Below are 26,744 nucleotides of genomic sequence, written 5' to 3' on the forward strand. Positions count from 1 at the left end.
GAGACGACACCCCCCCCTTCCCCTCCCCACAGCGACACCTACAGAGAGAATCAAGAGGCTCCCCCTGAACGCGACTGCCTGTAACAAGGGACCCGACGCCTGGACCAAGCACTGCCCCCAAGACCTGAAGGAACAGAACCTCAGTGCAGGAGTGACCCCCCCAGGCGACCCTCCGCCTAGCCCAGGTGGTTGCTGGCCCAAGAAGCCCCCCTGTGCCCTGCCTCCACTGCTAGAGTGACCCCCAGGTCCCTCCAATGAAACCAATACAAAACCCAACGCCTAGTTTGCACACTGCACCTGGCCACCCCTGTGCCGCTGAGGGTGTGTTGTGTGCCTACTTGTGTCTACCCCCCCCCCAATGCTCTACAAACCTCCCCCTCACAATCTAACCAATACTTGCCTCCCCCAGAACTGCTGATTTTGCACTGTATTTTTAAAATAGCTTATTGCCATTTTAGCAAAAACTGTATACGTTATTGCTCTAATTCAAAGTTCCTAACTTACCTGTGTGGAGTACCTTGCATTTTATGTATTTACTTCAAATCTTGAACTTGTGGTTCTAAAAATAAAGAAATTATATTTTTCTATATAAAACCTATCGGCCTGGAATAAGTTGGTGTGTGTTCCTCATTTATTGCCTGTGTGTACGACAAATGCTTAACACTACCCTCTGATGAGCCTACTGCTTGACCACACTACCACAAAATAGAGCATTAGAATTCTCATTTTTCCACTATCTTACCTCCAAGGGGAACCCTTGGACTGTGCACACTATCTCTTACTTTGAGATAGTATATACAGAGCCAACTTCCTACAGCAGTCTTCCACGTCGCAGCCTGACATTTTATCCAAAGTAATGCCCTGAAACAAAGCAGCTGATTTGGAGACTGATCTTCCGGCGTGCGCTTAATCAATGGTTTTCCTGCTTGTGTGGCAAAACTGAATAGAGGATGCAATCCACCGGGCTATGGTGGCAATGACCGCTGCCCCTTGCCGTCCTTAAGCATAAGATATTAGCAGCTGATCTGTCTTCAAGAACTGCTTAGTACGTTGAAGGTAAAATTTCAGGCATCTCTTGATGTCCAATGAATGCAGAGTCTTTTCTGCTATTGTAGACTCATTTGGGGAAAAAAAGTTCTTAATATTACCGGCTCATTTAGGTGAAAGTATGAGGGCACCTTAGGAATGTACCTCGGGTTAGTCCTAAGAAGAACAAAGTCATCTGAAAATATAAGAAAGGGCTCCTTAATGGTAAAGGCCTGTATATTGCGGACTTTTCTGGTGGATGTAAGTGCAAGCAGAGTTGCCACCTTCCAAGTGATCTATTTGAGTTACGCTCTGAATAGATTTGAATGGGGCTTTCATTAACTGGGACAGAACTATATTCAGATGCCACTCTGGCGGAGGTGGACGCACCAGGGAAAGTGTGAACGAGGCCCTTCATGAACGGTTTCATAATTCTGGATGATCCAAGTGAGGGCATATCCGCTGAGTGTCTAGAAGACGCTATAGCTGCCAACGGATGCGTGACATAGCCCAGCCTTTGAAAGGGTGAGAAGATGAGAATTTGCTCAGGCTCAATCTTTAATGGATGGATATTGTTCTGCAGGCACCAGACACCATCTCTTCCATTTGAGTTTGTAAATCTTATTTGTACGGTCTGCTTGTGCCCTGGATAAAATCAGTTTGCATTCCTCATCAATGTTCATACCCTGGAGTTCACGGAACTCAGGAGCCAAGCGTGCAATTGCAGAGACGCAGGATCCAGATGAAGAATTTGACCTGGGGTCTTTGTGAGAAGAGTTTGGTTGCAGGGAAGACGCATGGATTGGTAACAGACAGGAAAGGAAGCGCCATGTACAAATACTGCCTGGGCCACCTGGGCGCTATGAGTATGATCTTGCAAACCTCCGACTTCATCTTCAAGAGTCTGAGAATCAATGGGATGGGGAAGTGTATGCAAAGATCCCGGACCATCTCATCGAAAGAGCATTTCCCCACACAACCCCGGAAGTGGGTATCGACTGGCGGACAATTGGCATTTGGCGTTCTGATTGGTGACAAATAGATCCAGGGTTGGCCATCCCCAGTATCGGAAGATGCTGTCCAGTATCCTCTGGTCAAGTTCCCATTCATGGCAGTTGTCGTCCGTCCTGCTGAGTCCGCCAGGACGTTGACACCTGGCAGGTGCTCCACTCTTGAGGTAAATGTTGTGCAGTGTGAGCCAGTCCCAAAGAGATTGAGCTTCTCTTAAGAGGGAGAGAGATCTTGTTCCACAGTTTGTTGATATAGAACATGCTTGTTGGGCTGTTTGTACAGACCAACAGAGATGACCCTGCAATCTGTGGAAGGAACGCCTTGAGCATGAGAAGAATTGCTTTTAATTCCAACAAACTTATGTGCATTCTTCTCTGCGCATCAGACCATCTTCCCTGAAAGCACATGTCCTGTAGATGACCTCCCCAACCTTCCAATGAAGCGTCCATTGTGATGATTAAGTGTCATTGGAGTGAGAAAGGTCAGTCCTTGAGAAAGATGGTTGGCCTGAGACCACCATCACAATGCCTCTACTATCCTCGGTGTAACATTTATCAAATCGAAGGATCCTTGTGATTGGGTCCATTGCAGCTGTAACTTCTTGCAAAGGTCTCATTTTCAACCATGCCAGAGGGACTAGGATGATGGATGGGGAGGTCATGCCTAGGAGCGACTTTAACAGTAGCACTGAAACTGACCTTCTTCCTAAGATCCTGACCGCCAAGTTGGCTAGTTTCTGCTGCTGTGCCTGTGTGAGGTACGCTTTGCTTTCGATGGTGTTGGGTTCTGCACCCAAAAAGACTATCCTGCGTGTAGGAAGAGTGACTGATTTCTGGAAATTCACTGTTAGCCCCAAACTGTGAAATAGTTCTAGGCAGACGTTGGCAGACTTGGACGCTAGCTGAGATGAGGGAGCTTTTATCAACCAGAGTCCAGGTATGGGAATACCTGAATGTAGGAAGTTGGCTCTGTATGTGCTATTTCAAAGTAAGGAACCGTTGGGGGTTCAGAGCAACCCCAAAGTTACCACACCAGCAGCTCAGGGCCGGTCAGGTGCAGAGTTCCAAGTGGTGCCCAAAACGCATAGGCTTCAATGGAGAGAAGGGGGTGCCCCGGTTCCAGTCTGCCAGCAGGTAAGTACCCGCGTCTTCGGAGGGCAGACCAGGGGGGTTTTGCACCGGGGGGGGGGGGGGGGGGGGGGGACACAAGCCCACACAGAAATTTCACCCTCAGCGGCGCGGGGGCGGCCGGGTGCAGTGTTAGAACAAGCGTCGGGTTCGCAATGGAAGTCAATGAGAGATCAAGGGATCTCTTCAGCGCTGCAGGCAGGCAAGGGGGGGGCTTCCTCGGGGAAACCTCCACTTGGGCAAGGGAGAGGGACTCCTGGGGGTCACTTCTGCAGTGAAAGTCCGGTCCTTCAGGTCCTGGGGGCTGCGGGTGCAGGGTCTTTTCCAGGCGTCGGGACTTAGGTTTCAGAGAGTCGTGGTCCGGGGAAGCCTCGGGATTCCCTCTGCAGGCGGCGCTGTGGGGGCTCAGGGGGGACAGGTTTTGGTACTCACAGTCGTAGAGTAGTCCGGGGGTCCTCCCTGAGGTGTTGGTTCTCCACCAGCCGAGTCGGGGTCGCCGGGTGCAGTGTTGCAAGTCTCACGCTTCTTGCGGGGAGATTGCAGGGGTCTTTAAAGCTGCTCCTTTGGATAAAGTTGCAGTCTTTTTGGAGCAGGTCCGCTGTCCTCGGGAGTTTCTTGTCGTCGTCGAAGCAGGGCAGTCCTCAGAGGATTCAGAGGTCGCTGGTCCCTTTGGAAGGCGTCGCAGGAGCAGAGTTCTTTGGAAGGCAGGAGACAGGCCGGTGAGTTTCTGGAGCCAAGGCAGTTGTTGTCTTCTGGTCTTCCTCTGCAGGGGTTTTCAGCTAGGCAGTCCTTGTTGCAGGAATCTAAAATCTTAGGTTCAGGGAAGCCCTTAAATACTAAATTTAAGGGCGTGTTTAGGTCTGGGGGGTTAGTAGCCAATGGCTACTAGCCCTGAGGGTGGGTACACCCTCTTTGTGCCTCCTCCAAAGGGGAGGGGGTCACATCCCTAATCCTATTGGGGGAATCCTCCATCTGCAAGATGGAGGATTTCTAAAAGTTAGTCACCTCAGCTCAGGACACCTTAGGGGTTGTCCTGACTGGCCAGTAATATTCTCATTATTTTCTCCAGCCTTGCCGCCAAAAGTGGGGGCCGGGGCCGGAGGGGGTGGGCAACTCCACTAGCTGGAGTGTCCTGCGGTGCTGTGACAAAGGGGTGAGCCTTTGAGGCTCACCGCCAGGTGTTACAGCTCCTGCCTGGGGGAGGTGTTAGCATCTCCACCCAGTGCAGGCTTTGTTACTGGCCTCAGAGTGACAAAGGCACTCTCCCCATGGGGCCAGCAACATGTCTCTAGTGTGGCAGGCTGCTGGAACTAGTCAGCCTACACAGACAGTCGGTTAAGTTTCAGGGGGCACCTCTAAGGTGCCCTCTGGGGTGTATTTTGCAATAAAATGTACACTGGCATCAGTGTGCATTTATTGTGCTGAGAAGTTTGATACCAAACTTCCCAGTTTTCAGTGTAGCCATTATGGTGCTGTGGAGTTCGTGTTTGACAAACTCCCAGACCATATACTCTTATGGCTACCCTGCACTTACAATGTCTAAGGTTTTGTTTAGACACTGTAGGGGTACCATGCTCATGCACTGGTACCCTCACCTATGGTATAGTGCACCCTGCCTTAGGGCTGTAAGGCCTGCTAGAGGGGTGACTGACCTATACTTGCATAGGCAGTGAGAGGCTGGCATGGCACCCTGAGGGGAGTGCCATGTCGACTTACTCGTTTTGTTCTCACTAGCACACACAAGCTGGCAAGCAGTGTGTCTGTGCTGAGTGAGAGGTCTCCAGGGTGGCATAAGACATGCTGCAGCCCTTAGAGACCTTCCTTGGCATCAGGGCCCTTGGTACTAGAAGTACCAGTTACAAGGGACTTATCTGGATGCCAGGGTCTGCCAATTGTGGATACAAAAGTACAGGTTAGGGAAAGAACACTGGTGCTGGGGCCTGGTTAGCAGGCCTCAGCACACTTTCAATTGTAAACATAGCATCAGCAAAGGCAAAAAGTCAGGGGGCAACCATGCCAAGTGATGCCAGTGTACATTTTATTGTAAAATACACCCCAGAGGGCACCTTAGAGGTGCCCCCTGAAACCTAATCCAACTACCCGTGTAGGCTGACTGGTTCTAGCAGCCTGCCACACTCGAGACATGTTGCTGGCCACATGGGGAGAGTGCCTTTGTCACTCTGTGGCCTGTAACAAAGCCTGCACTGGGTGGAAATGCTATCACCTCCCCCAGGCAGGAGCTGTAACACCTGGCGGTGAGCCTCAAAGGCTTACCCCCTTTGTTCCAGCACCGCAGGGCACTCCAGCTGGTGGAGTTGCCCGCCCCCTCCGGCCACGGCCCCACTTTTGGCGGCAAGGCCGGAGGAGATAATGAGAATAACAAGGAGGAGTCACTGGCCAGTCAGGACAGCCCCTAAGGTGTCCTGAGCTGAAGTGACTAACTTTTAGAAATCCTCCATCTTGCAGATGGAGGATTCCCCCAATAGGGATAGGAATGTGACCCCCTCCCCTTGGGAGGAGGCACAAAGAGGGTGTACCCACCCTCAGGGCTAGTAGCCATTGGCTACTAACCCCCCAGACCTAAACACGCCCTTAAATTTAGTATTTAAGGGCTCCCCTGAACCTAAGAATTTAGATTCCTGCAACTTACCGAAGAAGAAGACTGCTGAGCTGAAAACCCCTGCAGAAGAAGAAAGAAGACACCAACTGCTTTGGCCCCAGTCCTACCGGCCTGTCTCCTGCCTTCTAAAGAAACCTGCTCCAGCGACGCTTTCTCCAGGACCAGCGACCTCTGAATCCTCAGAGGACTGCCCTGCTTCAACAGGAACAAGAAACTCCCGAGGACAGCGGCCCTGTTCCAAAAAGACTGCAACTTTGTTTCAGAGGAGCAGATTTAAAGACCCCTGCAATCCCCGCAAGAAGCGTGAGACTGGCAACACTGCACCCGGCGACCCCGACTCGACTGGTGGAGAACCAACACCTCAGGGAGGACCCTCCGGCGACTCCGAGACTGAGTAACCAAAGTTGTCCCCCCCTGGGCCCCCACAGCGACGCTTGCAGAGGGAATCCCGAGGCTCCCCCTGACCGCGACTGCCCGACGGCTGGAAAAGACCCTGCACCCGCAGCCCCCAGCACCTGAAGGATCGGAACTTCAGTGCAGGAGTGACCCCCAGGAGGCCCTCTCCCGTGCCCAGGTGGTGGCTACCCCGAGGAGTCCCCCCTTTGCCTGCCTGCACCGCTGAAGAGACCCCTTGGTCTCCCATTGATTTACATTGCGAACCAGACGCTTGTTTGCACACTGCACCCGGCCGCCCCCGCGCTGCTGAGGGTGTACTTTGTGTGGACTTGTGTCCCCCCCCCCGGTGCCCTACAAAACCCCCCTGGTCTGCCCTCCAAAGACGCGGGTACTTACCTGCTGGCAGACTGGAACCGGGGCACCCCCTTCTCTCCATTGAAGCCTATGAGTTTTGGGCACCACTTTGAACTCTGCACCTGACCGGCCCTGAGCTGCTGGTGTGGTGACTTTGGGGTTGCTCTGAACCCCCCCCAACGGTGGGCTACCTTGGACCCCAATCTTAACCCCGTAGGTGGTTTACTTACCTGCAAAACCTAACAATATTTTACCTCCCCCAGGAACTGTGAAAATTGCACTGTGTCCACTTTTAAAACAGCTATTTGTGTTTTATGTGAAAAGTGTATATATGCTACTGTAATTATTCAAAGTTCCTAAAGTACTTACCTGCAATACCTTTCAAATGAGATATTACATTTAGAATTTGAACCTGTGGTTCTTAAAATAAACTAAGAAATGAAAATGTCACTTACCCAGTGTACATCTGTTCGTGGCATCAGTCGCAGTAGATTCGCATGTTTTGCAATAGCTCGCCATCTGGTGTTGGGCCGGAGTGTTACAAGTTGTTTTTCTTCGAAGAAGTCTTTCGAGTCACGGGACCGAGTGACTCCTCCTTCTGTCTCCATTGCGCATGGGCGTCGACTCCATCTTCGATTGTTTTTCCCCGCAGAGGGTGAGGTAGGAGTTGAATTGTAGTAAAAGTGCCCATGCAATGGAGTGACTAAGTATGTACCTACTTAAGGTTGAGATGATACATATACAAATAGTTGAAGGTAACTTCCAAACTGCTACAGGCTCCCGGGGAGGCGGGTGGGCACATGCGAATCTACTGCGACTGATGCCACGAACCGATGTACACTGGGTAAGTGACATTTTCAGTTCGATGGCATCTGTCGCTGTAGATACGCATGTTTTGCATAGACTAGTAAGCAGTTATCTCCCCAAAAGCGGTGGATCAGCCTGTAGGAGTGGAAGTAGTTTGAAATAATGTTCTTAATACGGCTTGACCTACTGTGGCTTGTTGTGCGGATAACACGTCTACACAGTAGTGCTTGGAGAATGTGTGAGGCGTAGACCATGTGGCTGCCTTACATATTTCTTGCATTGGGATGTTTCCTAGAAAGGCCATGGTAGCACCTTTTTTCCTGGTTGAGTGTGCCCTTGGTGTAATGGGCAGCTGTCGTTTAGCTTTAAGGTAGCAGATCTGGATGCATTTAACTATCCATCTGGCTATACCTTGTTTTGATATTGGGTTTCCTGCATGAGGTTTTTGAAATGCAATAAATAGTTGTTTAGTCTTTCTGATGTTCTTTGTTCTGTCAATGTAATACATCAATGCTCTTTTGACATCTAACGTATGTAGTGCCCTTTCAGCTACGGTATCTGGCTGTGGAAAGAACACTGGAAGTTCCACTGTTTGATTTAGATGGAACGGTGAAATAACCTTTGGCAAAAATTTAGGATTGGTCCTTAGGACGACCTTATTTTTGTGAAGTTGTATAAAAGGTTCTTGTATAGTAAACGCCTGAATCTCGCTTACTCTTCTTAGGGAAGTAATGGCGATGAGAAATGCCACCTTCCAGGATAGGAACTGTATTTCGCAGGAGTGCATGGGTTCAAAAGGTGGACCCATAAGTCTAGTTAGGACCACATTTAGGTTCCATGAAGGAACAGGTGGTGTTCTTGGTGGTATAATTCTCCTAAGTCCCTCCATGAATGCTTTAATGACTGGTATCTTATATAGGGAAGTTGAATAGGTAGTCTGCAGGTATGCAGATATTGCTGCAAGGTGTATTTTAATGGAAGAGAAAGCCAGGTTAGATTTCTGTAAGTGAAGCAAGTAACCCACTACATGTTCTGGAGTTGTGTGTAATGGTTGTATTTGATTAATATGGCAGTAGCAAACAAACCTCTTCCATTTACTTGCATAGCAGTGCCTGGTGGATGGCCTTCTGGCTTGCTTTATGACTTCCATACATTCTTGGGTAAGTTGTAAGTGCCCGAATTCTAGGATTTCAGGAGCCAGATTGCTAGATTCAGCGATGCTGGATCTGGGTGTCTGATCTTTTGGTTGTGTTGTGTCAACAGATCTGGCCTGTTGGGCAATTTGATGTAGGGTACTACTGATAGGTCTAGCAGCGTTGTGTACCAGGGTTGCCTTGCCCAAGTTGGTGCTATTAATATGAGTTTGAGTTTGTTTTGACTGAGTTTGTTTACCAGGTAAGGAAGGAGAGGGAGAGGAGGAAAAGCGTAAGCAAATATCCCTGACCAGTTCATCCATAGGGCATTGCCTTGGGACTGTGTGTGGGTATCTGGATGCGAAGTTTTGGCATTTTGCGTTCTCCTTCGTCGCAAACAAGTCTATCTGAGGTGTTCCCCAGAGTTTGAAATAAGTGTTCAGAATTTGGGGGTGAATTTCCCATTCGTGGACCTGTTGGTGATCTCGAGAGAGATTGTCTGCGAGTTGATTTTGGATCCCTGGTATAAATTGTGCTATTAGGCGAATTTGGTTGTGAATTGCCCAACGCCAAATTTTTTGTGCTAGCAGGCTTAACTGCGTGGAGTGCGTCCCCCCTTGTTTGTTTAAATAATACATTGTCATGTTGTCTGTTTTGACGAGAATGTATTTGTGAACTATTATTGGTTGGAAAGCTTTTAGTGCTTGAAAAACTGCTAGAAGTTCTAGGTGATTGATATGCAGTTTTGTTTGATGTACGTTCCATTGTCCTTGTATGCTGTGTTGATCGAGGTGTGCTCCCTACCCTGTCATGGAAGCATCTGTTGTTATTACGTATTGTGGCACTGGGTCTTGGAAAGGCCGCCCCTTGTTTAAATTTATGTTGTTCCACCACAGAAGCGAGAGGTAAGTTTGGCGGTCTATTAACACCAGATCTAGAAGGTGACCCTGTGCTTGAGACCACTGTGATGCTAGGCATTGTTGTAAGGGCCTCATGTGCAGTCTTGCGTTTGGGACAATGGCTATGCATGAAGACATCATGCCTAGGAGTTGTAATACCATCTTTGCTTGTATCTTTTGTGTTGGATACATGCGTTGTATGATGGTGTTGAAATTTAGAATTCTTTGTGGACTTGGAGTGGCTACTCCCTTTGATGTGTCTATTATGGCTCCTAGGTATTGTTGTACCTTGCGCGGCAGAATGTTGGATTTTGTGAAGTTGACGGTGAACCAGAGTTTGAAGAGGGTTTGTATGATCTGATTTGTGTGATGTGAGCACTCTATGAACGAATGGGCCTTGATTAGCCAGTCGTCCAAATATGGGAACACATGTATTTGCTGCCTTATGTGTGCAGCGACTACCGCTAGACATTTGGTAAAGACTCTTGGTGCGGTTGTTAATCCGAAAGGCAGTACCTTGAATTGATAATGTATTCCTTTGAATACAAACCTTAGGTATTTCCTGTGCGATGGGTGTATTGGTATATGGAAATAAGCATCCTTGAGGTCTAAAGTTGCCATGTAGTTGTGCAGTTTTAGCAATGGTAATACTTCCTGTAGTGTGACCATGTGAAAGTGGTCTGATTTGATGAAAGTATTCACTACTCGGAGGTCTAGGATTGGTCTCAGTGTTTTGTCTTTCTTTGGTATCAGAAAGTACAGTGAGTAAACTCCTGTGTTTATTTGTGTGTTTGGCACTAGTTCGATTGCATTCTTTTGCAATAGTGCCTGCACTTCTATCTCCAGGCAATTGGAATGATGTTTTGTCAAATTCTGTGCTTTTGGTGGTATGTTTGGAGGGAATTGTAGAAATTCTATGCAATAACCATGTTGGATAATTGCTAGAACCCAAGTGTCTGTAGTGATTTCCTCCCATGCTTTGTAGTACTGACTTATTCTTCCCCCCACTGGTGTTGTGTGGAGGGGGTGAGTGACATGTGAGTCACTGTTTAGTAGTAGGGGTTTTGGGGCTCTGAAATCTTCCTCTATTTCTAGGGAATTGCCCTCCTCTATATTGTCCCCGAAAACCTCCTCTATACTGTCCCTGGTAACTGGACGGTGTTGCCTGTGAGGTGCTGGCTTGTGTGCTCTGACCCCGAAACCCCCCTCTAAAGGGTGTTTTACGAAACGTGCTGTAATTTCCTCTGCTCTGCGGGGAGTAGAGTGCGCCCATGGCTTTGGCAGTGTCTGTGTCTTTTTTGAGTTTCTCAATCGCTGTGTCCACTTCTGGGCCGAACAGTTCCTTTTCGTTAAAAGGCATATTGAGAACTGCTTGCTGAATCTCTGGTTTAAAGCCAGACGTTCTGAGCCATGCATGCCTTCTGATAGTTACAGATGTATTAATTGTCCGTGCAGCTGTATCTGCAGCGTCCATGGAGGAGCGGATCTGGTTGTTAGAAATGGTCTGTCCCTCTTCAACCACCTGTTTTGCCCTATTTTGTAGATCCTTGGGCAGATGTTCAATGAGATGTTGCATCTCATCCCAATGGGCTCTGTCATAGCACGCAAGTAGTGCCTGGGAGTTCGCGATGCGCCACTGGTTTGCAGCTTGTGCTGCAACTCTTTTACCAGCTGCATCGAACTTGCGGCTTTCTTTATCTGGGGGTGGTGCATCTCCAGATGTGTGGGAGTTGGCCCTTTTCCTAGCTGCTCCTACAACAACAGTCTGGTGGCAGCTGTGTAGTGATGAAAACCGGGTCCGTAGGAGGCGCTATATACTTTTTTTCCACCCTTGGTGTGATTGCCCTACTTTTGACCGGCTCCTTAAAGATTTCTTTTGCGTGCCGGAGCATACCAGGGAGCATAGGCAGGCTTTGGTATGAGCTGTGGGTGGAGGAGAGTGTGTTGAATAAAAAATCATCCTCGACCTGTTCTGAGTGGAGGCTTACGTTGTGAAATTGTGCTGCTCTGGCCACCACTTGAGAGTACGCAGTGCTGTCCTCTGGTGGAGATGGCTTGGTAGGGTATGCCTCCGGACTGTTATCGGACACTGGTGTGTCGTATAGGTCCCATGCGTCCTTATCTTGGTCACCCTGGCTCATGGTGGTGTGAGCTGGGGAGTGTGATGGAGTTTGTGCTGGTGAGACGTTAATCACGGGCGGTGGAGAGGGTGGTGGAGTAACTCTTTTCACCACTTTTGGTTGTGGTGTCTGTTCAGTCTGGAACTCCAACCTTCTCTTTCTTCTAATAGGGGGAAGGGTGCTTATCTTTCCTGTCCCCTGCTGTATGAAAATACGCTTTTGCGTATGGTCCACATCCGTTGATTGTAGCTCTTCCTCAAACCTATGCTTTTGCATTTGTGAGGTTAGCGAGTGCTCTTCTGTATAAGAGCCTGAAGCTGGGTCGGTTGCAGCTTGTTTCGGTACCGAAACCCTGTCAGCGTCCTGTTTCGGCTCCGAGGTGACTTTTCTTTTTCGGTGCCGAAACCTCTCGGCGCCGATCTTCGTCGGGCCCGCTGTCTCGGCGTCGAGCCGTGTCAACACCGGCATCTCGGTGTCGACGCTTGTCTCCAGCACTTTCTCGGTCCCGAGAAGGCTGTGTGCCGGTGTCTCGACCGGAGTCGGACGATCTCGGCACTGTTTGGGCCTTTTTCGGTGCCGACGGTCGGTCACCGAATTTATGGGTCGAGCCATGGCCTGGTGGCAGTGGCGTCCCCTGGGCCTTGTAAATGTTCCTCTGAGTGGATTTCGACGTCTTACTCACGGTTTGTGTATCGTCGAATCCTTCGGAGTCCGAGTCTTGGATCGAGAAGGTACCTTCCTCTTCTTGTTCCTCGAACTCCCGTTGGGCTGTCGGTGCGGACGCCATCTGAAGTCTTCTGGCTCGACGGTCTCGGAGTGTTTTTCGGGACCGGAACGCACGACAGGCCTCGCAGGTGTCTTCGCTGTGCTCAGGTGACAGGCACAGGTTGCAGACCAAGTGTTGGTCTGTGTAGGGGTATTTATTGTGGCATTTGGGGCAGAAACGGAACGGGGTCCGTTCCATCGGCGTTCTTCAGCACGCGGTCGGGCCGACCAGGCCCCGAGGGGGGATCGAAAAAACTACCCCGAAGGGCACCGGAGCTCTTCGATCCTTCGACGCGGTGTTGAATCTAACTACGCCGAACCCGAACGCAACAATACCGACGAAAATCTTCCGAAATTTAGCTATTTTTCCGTTCCGAAACTCGGAGCGACAGGAACACGTCCGAACCCGATGGTGGAAAAAAAACAATCGAAGATGGAGTCGACGCCCATGCGCAATGGAGACAGAAGGAGGAGTCACTCGGTCCCGTGACTCGAAAGACTTCTTCGAAGAAAAATAACTTGTAACACTCCGGCCCAACACCAGATGGCGAGCTATTGCAAAACATGCGTATCTACAGCGACAGATGCCATCGAACATATATTTTTCTATAACAAAACCTATTGGCCTGGATTTGTCTCGGAGTGTGTGTTCCTCATTTATTGCCTGTGTGTATGTACAACAAATGCTTAACACTACTCCTTTGATCAGCCTACTGCTCGACCACACTACCACAAAATAGAGCATTAGTATTATCTCTTTTTGCCACTATTATACCTCTAAGGGGAACCCTTGGACTCAGTGCATACAGAGCTAACTTCCTACACTCCCTTGGCGAGCATTAGGGAAACCTCCTGCTGAAGCAAGTGAAGATGAAGCGATTTGGATTTTCCTGGCAGATGGTGTGGTGGTTTTTGTATAAATTCCAGTGTATAACCTCGAGCCATTACATCTAGCACCCTTTTGTCCGATGTTATTCTTTTCCACTTCTGGAGGTAATTGGAGATGTTCGCTCCCACTTGATGGCTCTGAATGATGTGTGAGTGTAGCTGGTGCCTGACAAGAATCATTGCTTTCGAAGCTAATCCCGGGTTTGGGAACTTGGCTTTCTCCTTCCTCCCCGTTTGGCGTATGAGGCGGTGAATGGTTGCCTATATAGCTGTTGGTAGGTTGGTCTATACTGAGGCTGTTGGTACTGCCTGAGGTAGGAACTGCGAAATGCTGGAAAACCCCTACCTCTTGCACCTCAAAAGGACTGCTTTCGGTACTGCAAAGTACCCAGGGACTGAGCAGTGTCCGTGTCAGCCTTGATGGCCTGTAATAAGTCGCTCACGGGTTTACCGAAGAGGCTGTCGTATGGCATGCCTAGAATTCTGGACTGTTCCTCTAGTCTGAAAGAGGTTGCTTTTAACCAACCTTGGTAGCGTAATACAGCCACTACCGCCAGCTGGCGAAAACCCGTGGAAGCTATATCCAGGGTGCAGTCAATTATTTCTTCAGATGTATGCTCTACTTCCTAAAGGATCTTTCGTGCCTTCGATTGCTTGCTTTCCAGGTAAGATCCATGAAAGCATTCATATTAGACCACATCTGACTATCATAGTGACCCAAAATCGCCAGGGAATTTGCTGCACGAACAGTTATGGCCAACATGGACGAGAATCTCTTGCCCACATTATCCAGTCTTCTTCCTTCCTTATCAGGAGTAGATATAGGCGCTGACGGGTTCTTAGAACACCTTTGGGCAGTTTGGGAGATGAGCCAGGTGTTGGATGGCCAGTCAAACATGCCAAAGAGTCCTGTGTCGCCTTATACTTTGTCAAGCTTCTGTGGAATGGTGGAACAGTTGCCGGGTTCTCCATGATCTTGATCCCCTCCCTCCAAATGAAGCCTATGATAGGGATAGCCATCACAGACTTGCTTGCTTGTTCCTTAAATTCATGGAGAAAGCATTCAAACTGGGACCGACGTTGGCAAGTGAAAACATATGCTGCCCTATCCATCAAGTTGTGAAAACCACCTATATCCTCCAGTGGAGAATCTGAAGGACGAGGAGGTAGTGAAGGAGTAGGGGCTAGATAGTCATCTCATTCCTCACTAGGATGCTGTGGTGTTGAAATTTCACCTTCATCCCCAGACGTCAAAATAACCTCTCCAGGGGAGCGGCTAAAGTAGACTGTGGCGTCATCCTAGGAGTTGCTGGAAATGGAGGTATATTCCTTGGTGTAATAGGCGAGGTTGGAAGTAGTGGTTGGTCCTCTGCTGCAGCTGGGAACCTCAGCCTTTAATCCTGCAACATTGATTGCAAGTCCTGAATCAAGGAGGCAGGCATCTGTACAGTGTCTTGGTTGAGGTGGAGGTTCATAATACCGTCCCTGATGAGTAATAAGGCGGGTATTGATCATACTGATCATCCTCCTCCTGATACTTAACATGCAACTGAGATGGGCTGTGTGCATCACCAAATGGGCCCTCATCTGACTCTTCCCATTCCAGCAGATGACTAGGCAGCAAGGTTGTCCCCTTATTTGGTGAAGTATCCTGAGGATATATAGCAGACCTAGACATTGCTGTGATCTTAACTGTAGCGCGAAGATCAGGAGACCCAGAAGAAATAGTAACATCCTGACTCACAGCTACCATTGGTATTGGTGTCGACGATGGTCCTGGCGACGGAACTGATGCTGTAGACAATTTATCGACGATGGTGTCAACGTTGCAGTCAGCAACAAAGTCTTCTGGGGCCATTGTCGCCTGTGGTCTAATGAAAGGAATAGGAGCCTTTACCACGGCGACGCAGCTTTCGACAGTGGATCATGAGGTGATGGCTCAGAGAATTAGAAATTGGAGTATAGAAGGATTGGCGCTGGCCTGGATGAGATCTTTTTTGAAAGACCGATCCTTTCAGGTCTTACATAGATTCCACCTCTCAGCCAAATTCCATAACATCTGCGGGGTACCACAAGGCTCATTACTCAGCCCCACACTTAATATATACATGGTTCCCTTGGCTGAGGTGGTGGAATCAGGGGGATTCTCACTTGTCACATATGGTATACTACTTTAGGAGATCCAGCCGATCCCTCAATTCTTTCTGTGTAGTAGGTCCTCTGTGCTAGTTTTATCTCCCAGTGGTAGGCTCTAATCTCCTTTCTATAGTCCTCCCTATCTATTGATTCATATGATTTCCTCCATATTCTTTCTAACCTCTTACAGTTCTTTTTAAGTCGGTGGAGGTCCGCGGAAAACCAAGGGGAACTGGTGTTCTTACGTGACCCCGTTTTAGTCCGGCAAGGAAGAGTGCAGTCCAGACTATCTGTGATCCAGTCATTGAATTTCTCTGGCACAGTTAGTCCCACCAAGGGAGTAAGGTTTCCGGATCTCAAGTACCCTATTCCACTCTTCAGCAGAGAGCTTGTGCCAGCTCCTGCCCTTTTGCTTAACAGGCTGTATGTGGGACTTCTCAGTTTCATAGTGAGGTTCAAAAGGAACAGAGAAATGGTCTGTCCAAGGTAAGGGAAAAGGGGGTTTCGGTATAAGTGCTGAACACTAAATCGATTGTATGCCCCCTTTCATGAGTGGGGCCCTTCACTGATTGTTCTAGCCCCAATGCTTCCAATTCACCTAGGAGTTTTTTTGTGGCGGGTAGGCCTAAATTCTCAGCGTGGATATTAAAATCCCCCAATATAGTGAAATTAGGTCTCTTGCAGATTAGGTCCACCATGAGGTCAGGGAAGGAGTTGAGAACATTTTCATGACCCTGGAAGGCGATACAATAGTACTCATGAGAAAGTAAATAGTGGGTCTAGAGCCAGGGAGAATGCCATACCTTCTCCTTTTAATACCTGGAGAGGTTGAGAAGTCATCTTAAAAGTGTCTTTGTATTTTATAGTGATAAACCACCCCCCCACCCTTCCCCCCTGTTTTCCCCCTTCCTTAGAAGTAGTTCTATCTACTCTAGCTATTGAGTAACCTTGGGAAAGGGCTAGCCGGATGGCCGGACCTGAAGCCACATTTCAGTGAGAAAGTGCTGAAGGCAATGTCATTTAAAAAGAGATTCATGTCCATTTTATGCCGTGACATGGACCGGCAATTAATAAGGAAGAAAAATGCATATTCAAGACTGGATGTAACTGTGCCTCAGCCAGGTGTGGGGTCCAGTGACAGGTAGTACATTTCCAGCTGCTGTCACCTGGGTCCAGACATCCCTGACAGTTTTTACTTGACACTTTTCTAGAGGCGGAAGGCTCAGAGAGAGGAGAACAGTGTGATGACTCCTTTTGACGAGGAGAGGATGGCTCAGATGAAATTGAGCCCTGTACGCCTTTAGCACCTTCTTTATGATGCATTTTGACTTTCTGGATCTTTCAGCCTGGTCAAGGTTCTCAGATCTGGACCTTTTATGTGGCCTTTCTGACTCCCTCTCCTCACCTGAAGTACAGGATTTTGCATGTAACCATGTTAAAAGACCACCCTCTTGGTCTCTGAGGGTTTTTGCAGAGAAAGTGCGGCATATATTGCAGCCTTTCACCTGGTGTTCTGGATACAAGCAGTATAAGCAGTATGTGGACCATCCACATGCAGCCTTTTCTTGCCACAGGTCTTACAAGGGCGAAAAAGGCCTTCCTAGAAGAATCCAACATCTTTTTCATGTTTTCTGAGAGAAAATCTTCCTGAAGTAGAAAAACTGAGCAGATTTCAGGGAGACTCCTTTCACACGACGTGCAGTAGAAAATCTGAGGGAAAGAGCCTCTCTGGAAAGTATTCAAGAGTTTGCTGGTGCCAGATTGGCCAGCAGCCAGGTTTGGGCCCTTTTCACAAAAGGACAGATATAGGCTATATGAGTCATTTGGGTTAGCATTACAGCCTATGGAATTTTTTTTGGTTGCTTATTGCTTTTCATGTACCGTGGGACTCCAACTTCGATGACTGGGATGACTCAAGCATGTGAATTTATGAAAGATTCAATACTGGATAAGAAAGATGTTCACTTTGTTCCATTCAACCTGCCAAATTTTGTTTTTGCTTAGTTTGCAGTTCCCTATACACTGCATTGCACTGAACTAGAATTCCGTCACTCACGTTCAGCCCTAGTCTTATGTGGGGAATAACATACTCCTCAGGACTCCACATTTGCTCGGACTGTCAACGTAAATATTGACTTCCAATCCAGTGCATTTACTAATAAAGTGCACTTCGTAGCCATCCCTTCAATAGTTTGGAGGTGGCAACATTTATCTGTAGCATGAGCTATAATATTGGCAAGATCACCTACCTTATCTAGCTTTAACTCCGCTGCTCAGTGTGATAGGAACATTTAACAAGTCCCTCTTTGCTAGATAAAAGGTGGGAGGAATAGAAGGCTTCATGTGCCCAGTAGGCAGACTTAACAATAAAGAACCAAGTATTGTTGTCGGACCACCTTAATCATTGAACACCAACAGGCAGTGGATCATCAGTAACACCCGACTGCAACATAGCGCAAGAGAATACTTACTGTTTAGCACGGAGCCTGTCATGTGTGGACAGCATTCCCTAAGCTCCCGACTTGTTACCCTGGTGTGAGCGACAGTGTGAAAACAATTGAAGGCTCTGGACTGTCATAAGGCTTGAGTAGTGGTGCAAGATAAGGAAACCTAATCAGTAAATCACAGAAGTTGTTACGTTTGGGCATTGCTAATTGTTTCAGCTGTGCTGCTGTACAGCAGCTGCTGTGTAGTAGGGGGGAAGAAAAAAACAACACTACTGCGTGTTTTCGGAGCCTGTATGTGTGTTTAACACATGCAAAAAGGACAATTTTATTTACTGACCCTAAATGTATCTTTAAGTAGCTCAAAAGTGTTCTTAAATAAAATAATGTATATGCGAGTCGTGGGAAGGGGGGGTGAAACAATATGAAAGTGGGACGGGCAGCGACAAGGGGAGAGAACAGGAGAGCAACACGGAGCGCAAGGGATGCAGAAGCACATGGGCAACAGAGTAACATGGGCAGGTGGGGAGAAAAACAAAAGCACATGTGCAGATAAGGCTAGGGGGAGCAACACAGACACCTGAAAATCTCGAGCACTTCCATGGAGTGTTTAAAAAAAAAAAAACATGAGTTGCCTAAAAGTGAGCAGAGAAAGCACAAAAGCCAGCAAAGAGAAGCTCAAAGGTATGGTCTATAAGAAGACCAAAGAAGATGGAAGCCTGAAAGAAGGAAAGTCATCCAATATAAAAGCAAGCACACCTACAAGTGACAGTAAAGCCAACCAAAGGTAAACAATGGGCAGACACTATTTTCTTGGTACGCCCACCAGCAGTCTTTGTCGAGCCTACTAGACAATGCTGTGTGGTAGGCTCAAACTTACAAAATTAATTTTTAGTACAAAAAACTGGGACAGTAGATGAGGGTAGGAGTAAGGGGGGAGGGATGGAGAAATGCAGGACATGAGGCGAGCAGCCAGGGAGAGGCAGGAAGTATCATGGGGACAAGAGGAAGAAGTACAAGAGGGAAAGAAAATGAAACATAACAGGGTGGAAGGAGAAGTACACAAGAGAAGCACTGATCACAGAATGTTTGTGGTCATTTGGGGGAAAGCATGTCACAGGAGAGAGTTGGAAAACCCATGCACTCGAGTGCTTAATCAGAAAGCAGTTCTATAAAAATTAGCATTGGAATGCAGCTCAGCAAAAACAGGACGGTAAAGAGGAGATGCTCAAGGGGAGGGACAAAGAAGATGGAAAAGTAAAGCCATCTAATAGGAAGCAAGCAAATAAGTGACGAAGCCAACCAATGATAAACAATGGGTGCCCAAAAGCCCATTATAGTTCTTCCTAAGCCCACATTAAGTCTTTTCCAACCAGCCAGACTGGTAGGCAAGACCTAAAAACAAGGTACAGCAAGTAAGGCAGTCAACTGCATACTTTCGGCACACCTTTAGTTTTAATGCTTAATTGATGGGTTATATTTAACGTATTTCTTGAACTGTGTATTTGTAATACCAGAACACAGTTTAGTTAACTTTTTCACAATTACATTTTCTGAATTTTGCCAATGTCTATTAAAATGTGTTTAAACGAATAGCAGTAGGAAGGAAAATATCAACTTAAACTGTAACTGGTTAGGACTCACTTGAGGGTCGTCATCTTCCAGGTCACTAAAGTCTGTTTGAGTCTTGAGCAGCAACTGCATTACGTCAGAGGCATCCTGCATAAACTGTAATTAGAAAAACTGCATCAGGAAAACTTCACTCAATTTTTTTTGTGGCTGGGTAGCATATCCACTTCAGACAAGCACTCTACAATGTAATTCTAATGCAGTGAAGAAGGCATTAACAAACAAAAGGAAATAATTTGAGAAGTTAGATAAACCATGCATATTATTTGGACTGAAACCACCACCTAAAAAAAAAAAAAAAAAAAAAAAACGTGCTACCATACAGATGCTAATGTTGTGAACAGTGCAACTGCCACACTGAATCCAGAAACGGATCTACAGCATTAGGTCCAGCAGTCAACATTTTTGGAGGGAACAGCTGAAGCCAACCTTCACCTAGGAGGCATGCTACCTAGCTTCTTATCACTAGAATGCTGTTTAACATTAAGCCCTTATTGAAAGACTAAGTATGTTTTAAGGAACGAGTTGACGATTTAGGACTCCCGATTGGTCTACCATGAGGACACTAAGGGGAATAAAAGTGCGGAAAGCTGGCTCTTTATGAGAGTTATCAATAACTAGATGTACTGTGTAAAGAGTCCAAAGGTTCCCTAATGAGTGGACAGGAGCTTACTATGCAATCTGAAAGTGTTCTAGTGGGGGTAGTGTGATTGAACAGCCATAGGCGTAACAGAGGAGTGCAAGACATCTACAAATAGTCAAATGAGAAGCACGACTCAAGGAGACCCACACCAATTAATAAAAAAATACCAAGTATCTTTACATATGTTTAGGCCTTAGAGAAAAATTGTTTAGGTGAGTACACTGTTAAAAATAAGTTATTTTCACTTTTAAAGTGGCCACTTAGTGCAACTTCGGAGTTCTGCAATGTTATCTTATGGGTCGAAGAACAAGTTCTGTAAACAGGTCAAATACAGTGACCAATACAAAACCAATCTCCAGGAGTTAAGGTGAGTGGTGGGCAAAGTCCAAGGTAGCACCAGCAATGCACAAGTGGTACGGGGGGAGGCCAGGTGCAGGGTGCAAAACAGCTTTGGGTGCCCAACGAGGTTCAACGGACATCAGTCACTGCGAAAAGAGGCTGCAGGCTCTTGTTAGGAAGCCAGTCGGGCTTACCAACAGGGGGGCTCAGGCCTTGAAAAGCTCAGGCACAGGTAGACAAGACACCTTTGGTCCTCTACGACCCAAAGGTGATGGGGTCTTTAGTGTTTTCCGTACCGGAGTAGTCATGGTAGAGGTGGGCTGCATGCAGAGGTTGCAGCTGTCTTTGGGGCATCTAGGAGGGGTGAAACCATGATAGAATTGAACTCTGTAGGGCTGGGAAACCTTTACAGTGGAGGCCAATTTTAACTTGGTACGAACGCGATGGGTGCAGTGGTGGCGTCGGGTGTTGGATTTTGGTGGTTGAGGCGCCAGAGTTCTTTCTTTGGAGTTTGTAGGAGAACAGGCCTGATTTTCAAGGGAGGTCTTAGGTCGTCACCGAAGGAAGGCAGTCCTCCTGGGTTTCTGGAATAATCAACTACAGGACAAGTCGACTCTGGCTCAGTTTTCAAAGAGGGATGCAGACAGGCAGACAGTTGGTGAAAGGCCAGCTGCTTCTCTTCTCTCTGCTTTCGCAGCTCTTCAGTGTCCTTGGTCTTAGGTCATCAGGATCTGCTTCTCTGGTGCCAGGAGCTCCCTTAAATACTGATTTTTGGGGCTTTCAGGAGCAGTAGGGTAATAGCAAATGGGCTACTGACCTTTGGGCTCACTACGCCCCCCTATATGACTACTTCCTGTGGGAAGTGGGCATAGCCCTGTCCCAGAACTCCTTCGTATGCCATCACAAAGATGGCTCTCTGAAAAATAGTGTTCACCTTGAATTAGCCCACCTTAGTTTTCTGGCCTGTCCAGGTGCCATGGGGGCTCTAGACAAGGGAGTGTTCTTCCTCTCCTGTGAGGGGGAGCCAGATTTACATTTCAAAGGCAGCAGCCCATTGAGGTTTGTCACCTTAGGAAGGCTAATCAGCAGGTCATTCTGTGGGAGGGGGTGCTACATCCTCTTCTCTGACAGGCTTTTGTTCGGAGCCTCCTGAGAGCAGAAGGCTCTCACTATTGGAGGTGAAAACAGTGCCTCTGTGGCAGACTGGCAGAAACCAGTCAGCAAGCACACCAGAGGCTGGTAGTTTTTCAGGAGGCACCTCTAAGGTGCCCTCTGGGAGCATGTATGGATAAATCCATCACTGGAATCAGTGCGAGTTTATCAATACGAAATGTTGGATACCAAACATCTATATTTTCAGTGAAACCATTATTTAGCTGGGGAACTCGTTTTCACCAGTGTCTGGGACATGGTTTAAAATGGCTTCTCTGGTCACATGCACTGGCAGTAATGGAAATGGGCATATCTGGTCATGCAGTTATGCCCTCACATGTAATATTAAGCACCCTGCCTTAGGGCAGTTAGGCCTGCTGTAGGGATACCTTAGATATAGGACGTGCAGTGGTAGGAGACATGGCACACAGGGATGTGTGAAATGTGCTTTCGCTTTTGTCTGGACCAAGGCAGGCTGCAATGCCAGCCTGGTATGTGCTTGGTAAGGTGGTCCCTTATGGTAGCACAATTCATACTGCACCCCTTAGGGAGCTGCTTTAGTAGTTCAGATCCTAGGTACTAAGGGGACCATTTACTAGGGACTTAGAAGGCGCTAAAGGAGTTGCCAAATGGGGAAACAATTATACAGTTTTGGTAAAGATCCGGCAGGGACCTAGATAGCAGGATCCCAGTGCACTGTCAAAATTGCGTCATGTACCCAGAAAACTGTGGAGGTAACCAAGAAAGAGGGGCACTTTCCTTTATGAAAAGTAAAGAGGATGAAACTAACCTTTCCCAAGAGAGGCTTCACCTTCTAAGTGGTAAGAACCTGGTAAGGCCACCTACAGTTGCATGGTCAGATAGTCAGTCCCAGGTCTGTGTTCCACTGGAAGTCTATTCCCTGTAGGAGGTGGACCAACTTAACAGTTTGGGGCTTCCACCTTTCGTTTGCATTTGCCATCTGACAGGCCTGAGGTCAGTTTGAGCCAGAAGTGAGCCAAACAAGTATGGTCTCAGCTTCTCCAGGGACAAAACCACAGCAAAGGCTTCCCTCTCAATGGCACTCCAATGCTGCTCTCTGGGGAGTAACCTGCCAATGAAAGCAACAGGATGGTAATTACCTTTACTAGTTTAGGACAGGACCCCCTCCTATACCATTTTCAGAGGCTTCTGTCTGCACTATGAATTGCTAGGTATCATCTGGAGCTTTGACAACAGGTGCTGAGCACATTGCATCTTTTTGGAGGTCAGTTCTTTGAGGGGAGCCACAATGGACCGAAATCCCTTCACATATCTCCTGCAGTCACTTCTCAGACCCTTAAGAACATTACCAAGGTGGATCAGGTTATCCTGCCAGTTTGAACTAAAGACAGTAATATCATCAGGATAAGCTGCACTAAAGGATTCTAACCCAGCAAGGACTTGGTTCACCAACCTTTGGAAGGTGGCAGGGACATTTAGTCCATAAGGACTAACAGTAAACTGATAATGCCCATCTGGGGTCAAGAATGTTGATTTACCTTTGGCTCCAGGGGTCAGAGCAATTAAAATGAGTTATACATACATGTAACTGCATTTATCCAGTATTGGTACTTTTCATAGATTCACATGCTTGAATCATTCACAGAAGTGGGAGTCGCACAGTACTGTAATAAAGCAGTATGCAAGATTTACAATAGGCTATAATGGCAGTAAGCCATCAGTTTAATAGCCCATCTAGGTCCTTTAAAAATAAAAATAGGTCTGAACTTTAATTATGAAAAATCCGGTGCTAGCAACTTCTAGAAACATCACAAGAAAGCCAATTGCCTCAGATTTTCATGCACAGAGGGGAATAACCTCCCCTGAGAACATCCCTTTATAATTAAGGATGAGGGTGGCTCGCATGTGAATCCATGAAAGATAGCAATACTGGGTAAATGAATATTTGGTGAGATCCACTGTGCTATTACGGCTTTCGTAAATGAAGCTCCCTGACACACTTGACTAAAGGAGACCAGCAGTTGATCCATTTTGCAAATCTGTTTAGTATGAAGGAGGTAGAACTTTAGACACTGTTTGTCTAAAGTGTGGAGTCCTTTCAGCCGGTGTTGTAAGATTGGTAAAAAAAAAAAAATTACAAAAAAAAAAACTGACGTATGAGAGGTTCATTGAAGTGAAATAGGAAAGAAAATAAGTTACTTACTTGTAATTGTAGTTCTCCAGTATTGGAATCTTTCATAGATTCACATGCTTGAATCATTCCTAGTCGTCGAGATGGGAGTCCCCGGTATAAATTACACAAGTAGTGTTTAAATATATTAACAAAAAAAGGCCCTAGGCCTCTTGACTTTAGCAGTCTATCAGAGTCATTTTAGGAAAAGGACCAAACTTGAGTATACACCAATCAGGCAACACCACCCTCTAGAATCCTCCTGAGAGAAGCTCCAGCACCTCAGATTTTCCAAGCACAAGTGCGTTAAAGATAGGAAAAAGAGAGAAACAAAGGTGAAAGTGAGCTTCTCTGGGGAGGTGGGTGGGTCGCATGTGAATCTATGAAAGATTCCAATACTGGAGAACTACAGTTACAGGTATGTAACTTATTTTCTTACTCCAGTATTGGAACTTTCATAGATTCACATGAATGAATGAGTAGAGAGCAGTAGTTATGCACATTGTACCATTGTAACCACATATGATCCAAAACACGCGCATATATAAACATAAGTGTATACATATATATACACATACATATGGAAAATGTCACTTACCCAGTGTACATCTGTTTGTGGCATGAGATGCTGCAGATACACATGCTGTGCATTATCCTGCCATCTAGTGTTGGGCTCGGAGTGTTACAAGTTGTTTTTCTTCAAAGAAGTCTTTGAGTCATGAGACAGAGGGACTCCTCCCTTTTGGCTCCATTGCGCATGGGCGTCGACTCCATCTTAGATTGTTTTCCCCGCAGAGGGTGCGGTAGGAGTTGTGTATATAGTAAAGGTGCCCATGCACTGGAGTGAGTATGTATGTACATAATGCGCATAAAAAAAGTATATATCTACAAATTTACAAATGTACAAGTTTCATCAACTTATAACTGCTACAGGCTCCCGGGGAGGCGGGAGGGCACATGTGAATCTGCAGCGTCTCATGCCACGAACAGAAGTACACTGGGTAAGTGACATTTTCCGTTCGATGGCATAGGTGCATTTGCATGATTTCAACATGTTGGATACCAAACAGGACTAGGTTCGGTGAAGATATTATGTAGCTTGATATCTCATGTTGACCAGTATCCACTACATATCTTAGAAAGGCTTCTCCGCACCTACAAAGCCCAGAAAATGAGGTCTGTGATTTGTTGGGTTACCACTGCTCATGCAGGGATACCCTCGCACTTTGAACCATGCACACTGCCCTTGGGCTAGAGGGCCTACCTTTGGGGTGACTTACAGAATCAGGGTGCAGTGACCAGGTTTAAGCTAACCTTATGTAAGGAAGTGGCTCCCTGCTGCAGTTACCCCCCCCCACCACTTTTTGCCTGATACGGACTTGACTGAAGTGTGCTGGGACCCTGCTAACCAGGCCCCAGCACCAGTGTTCTTTCACTAAAAAGGTACCATTGTTTCTACAATTGGGATACCCCTGGCACACAGATAAGTCCTTTGTAAAAAGGTACCAGTGGTACCAAGGGCCCTGTGACCAGGGAAGGTCTAAGGGCTGCAGCATGTGTTGTGCCATCCTTAAGGACCCCTCACCTAACACATGCACACTGCCATTGCAGATTGTGTGTGTTAGTGGAGAGACAAAGAAAGTCGACATGGCATCCCCCTCAGGATGCCATGCCCACAAAATACTGCCTGTGGCATAGGTAAGTCACCCCTCCAGCAGGCCTTACAGCCCTAAGGCAGGGTGCACTATACCACAGGTGGGGGCATAGCTGCATGTGCAATATGCCCCTACAGTGTCCAAGTCTATTCTTAGACACTAAGTACAGTATGGCCATATTAAGTATATGGTCTTGGAGTTTGTCAAAAATGAACTCCACAGTTCCATAATGGCTACACTGAATACTGGGAAGTTTGGTATCAAACTTCAGAATAATAAACCCACACTGAAGCCAGATTCAGATTTATTACAAAATGCACACAGAGGGCATCTTCGAGATGCCCCCTGTATTTTACCCAATCCTTCAGTGCAGGACTGACTGGTCTGTGCCATCCTGCTGCTGAGATGCGTTTGACCCCCCTTGGGTGAGAGCCTTTGTGCTATGAGGCCAGAAACAAAGCCTGCACTGGGTGGAAATGCTTAACACCTCCCCCCTGCAGGAACTAACATCCAGCAATGAGCCTCAAAGGCTCAAGCTTCGTGTAACAATGCCCCAGGGCACTCCAGCTACTGGAGATGTGTCTCCTCCCCTCCTCCCCCCCCCCCCACCCCCCCCCACCCCCCCACACAGCCCCCACTTTTTTGGCAGCAAGTCCAGGAGAGATAATGAGAAAAACAAGGAGTAACCCACCAGCCAGGACAGCCCCTAAGGTGCCCTGAGCTGAGGGGACCCCTGCCTTTAGAAATCCTCCATCTTGGTTTTGGATGATTCCCCCAATAGGAATAGGGATGTGTCCCCTCTCCCCTCGGGGAGGAGGCACAAGGAGGGTGTAGCCACCATCAAGGACAATAGCCATTGGCTACTGCCCTCCCAGACCTAAACACCCCCCTAAATTCAGTATTTAGGGGCTCCCGAGATCCCAGGAAATCTGATTCCTGCAACCTGAAGGACTGCTGATCTACAAGCCTGCAGAGAAGGAGGAAGACGACTACTGATTTGGCCCCAGCCCTACCGGCCTGTCTCCAACTTTGAAAACCTGCAACCAGCGACGCATCAGACGGGGACCAGCGACCTCAGAAGCCTCAGAGGACTGCCCTGGACTAAAGGACCAAGAAACTCCTGTGAACAGCAGCCCTGTTCAAAACCTGTAACTTCTTTGCAACAAAGAAGCAACTTCCAAAGACTTTGTTTCCCGGCAGAAGCGTGAGACTTCACACACTGCACCCGACGCCCCCAGCTCGACCTGCAGAAAAGCAACACCTCAGGGAGGACTCCCTGGTGACTGCGAGCCCGTGAATAACCAGGGACAACCCACCGAGGCCCCACAGCGACACCTGTAGAGAGAATCCAGAGGCTCCCCCTGACTGCGACTGCCTGTGACAAGGAACCTGACGCCTGGAACCAACAATGCACCCGCAGCCCCCAGGACCTGAAGGAACTGAACTTC

At 47.6% G+C, this 26,744-nt stretch overlaps 1 protein-coding gene across 1 annotated transcript in view; it reads right to left on the bottom strand.

Moving 5' to 3' along the window:
- The window catches only part of IPO5 (importin 5), a 531,657-nt gene that overhangs the window by 251,407 nt on the left and 253,506 nt on the right, over nt 1-26,744 (bottom strand). Inside the window, exon 15 of the mRNA XM_069205185.1 lies at nt 19,371-19,454. Within this exon, the coding sequence (XP_069061286.1) occupies nt 19,371-19,454 (84 nt within the window). The remainder of the gene's footprint in view (nt 1-19,370; nt 19,455-26,744) is intronic.

This window comes from Pleurodeles waltl, chromosome 8 (genome assembly GCF_031143425.1).
Source record: "Pleurodeles waltl isolate 20211129_DDA chromosome 8, aPleWal1.hap1.20221129, whole genome shotgun sequence".
In the NCBI taxonomy this organism is placed as follows: domain Eukaryota; kingdom Metazoa; phylum Chordata; class Amphibia; order Caudata; family Salamandridae; genus Pleurodeles; species Pleurodeles waltl.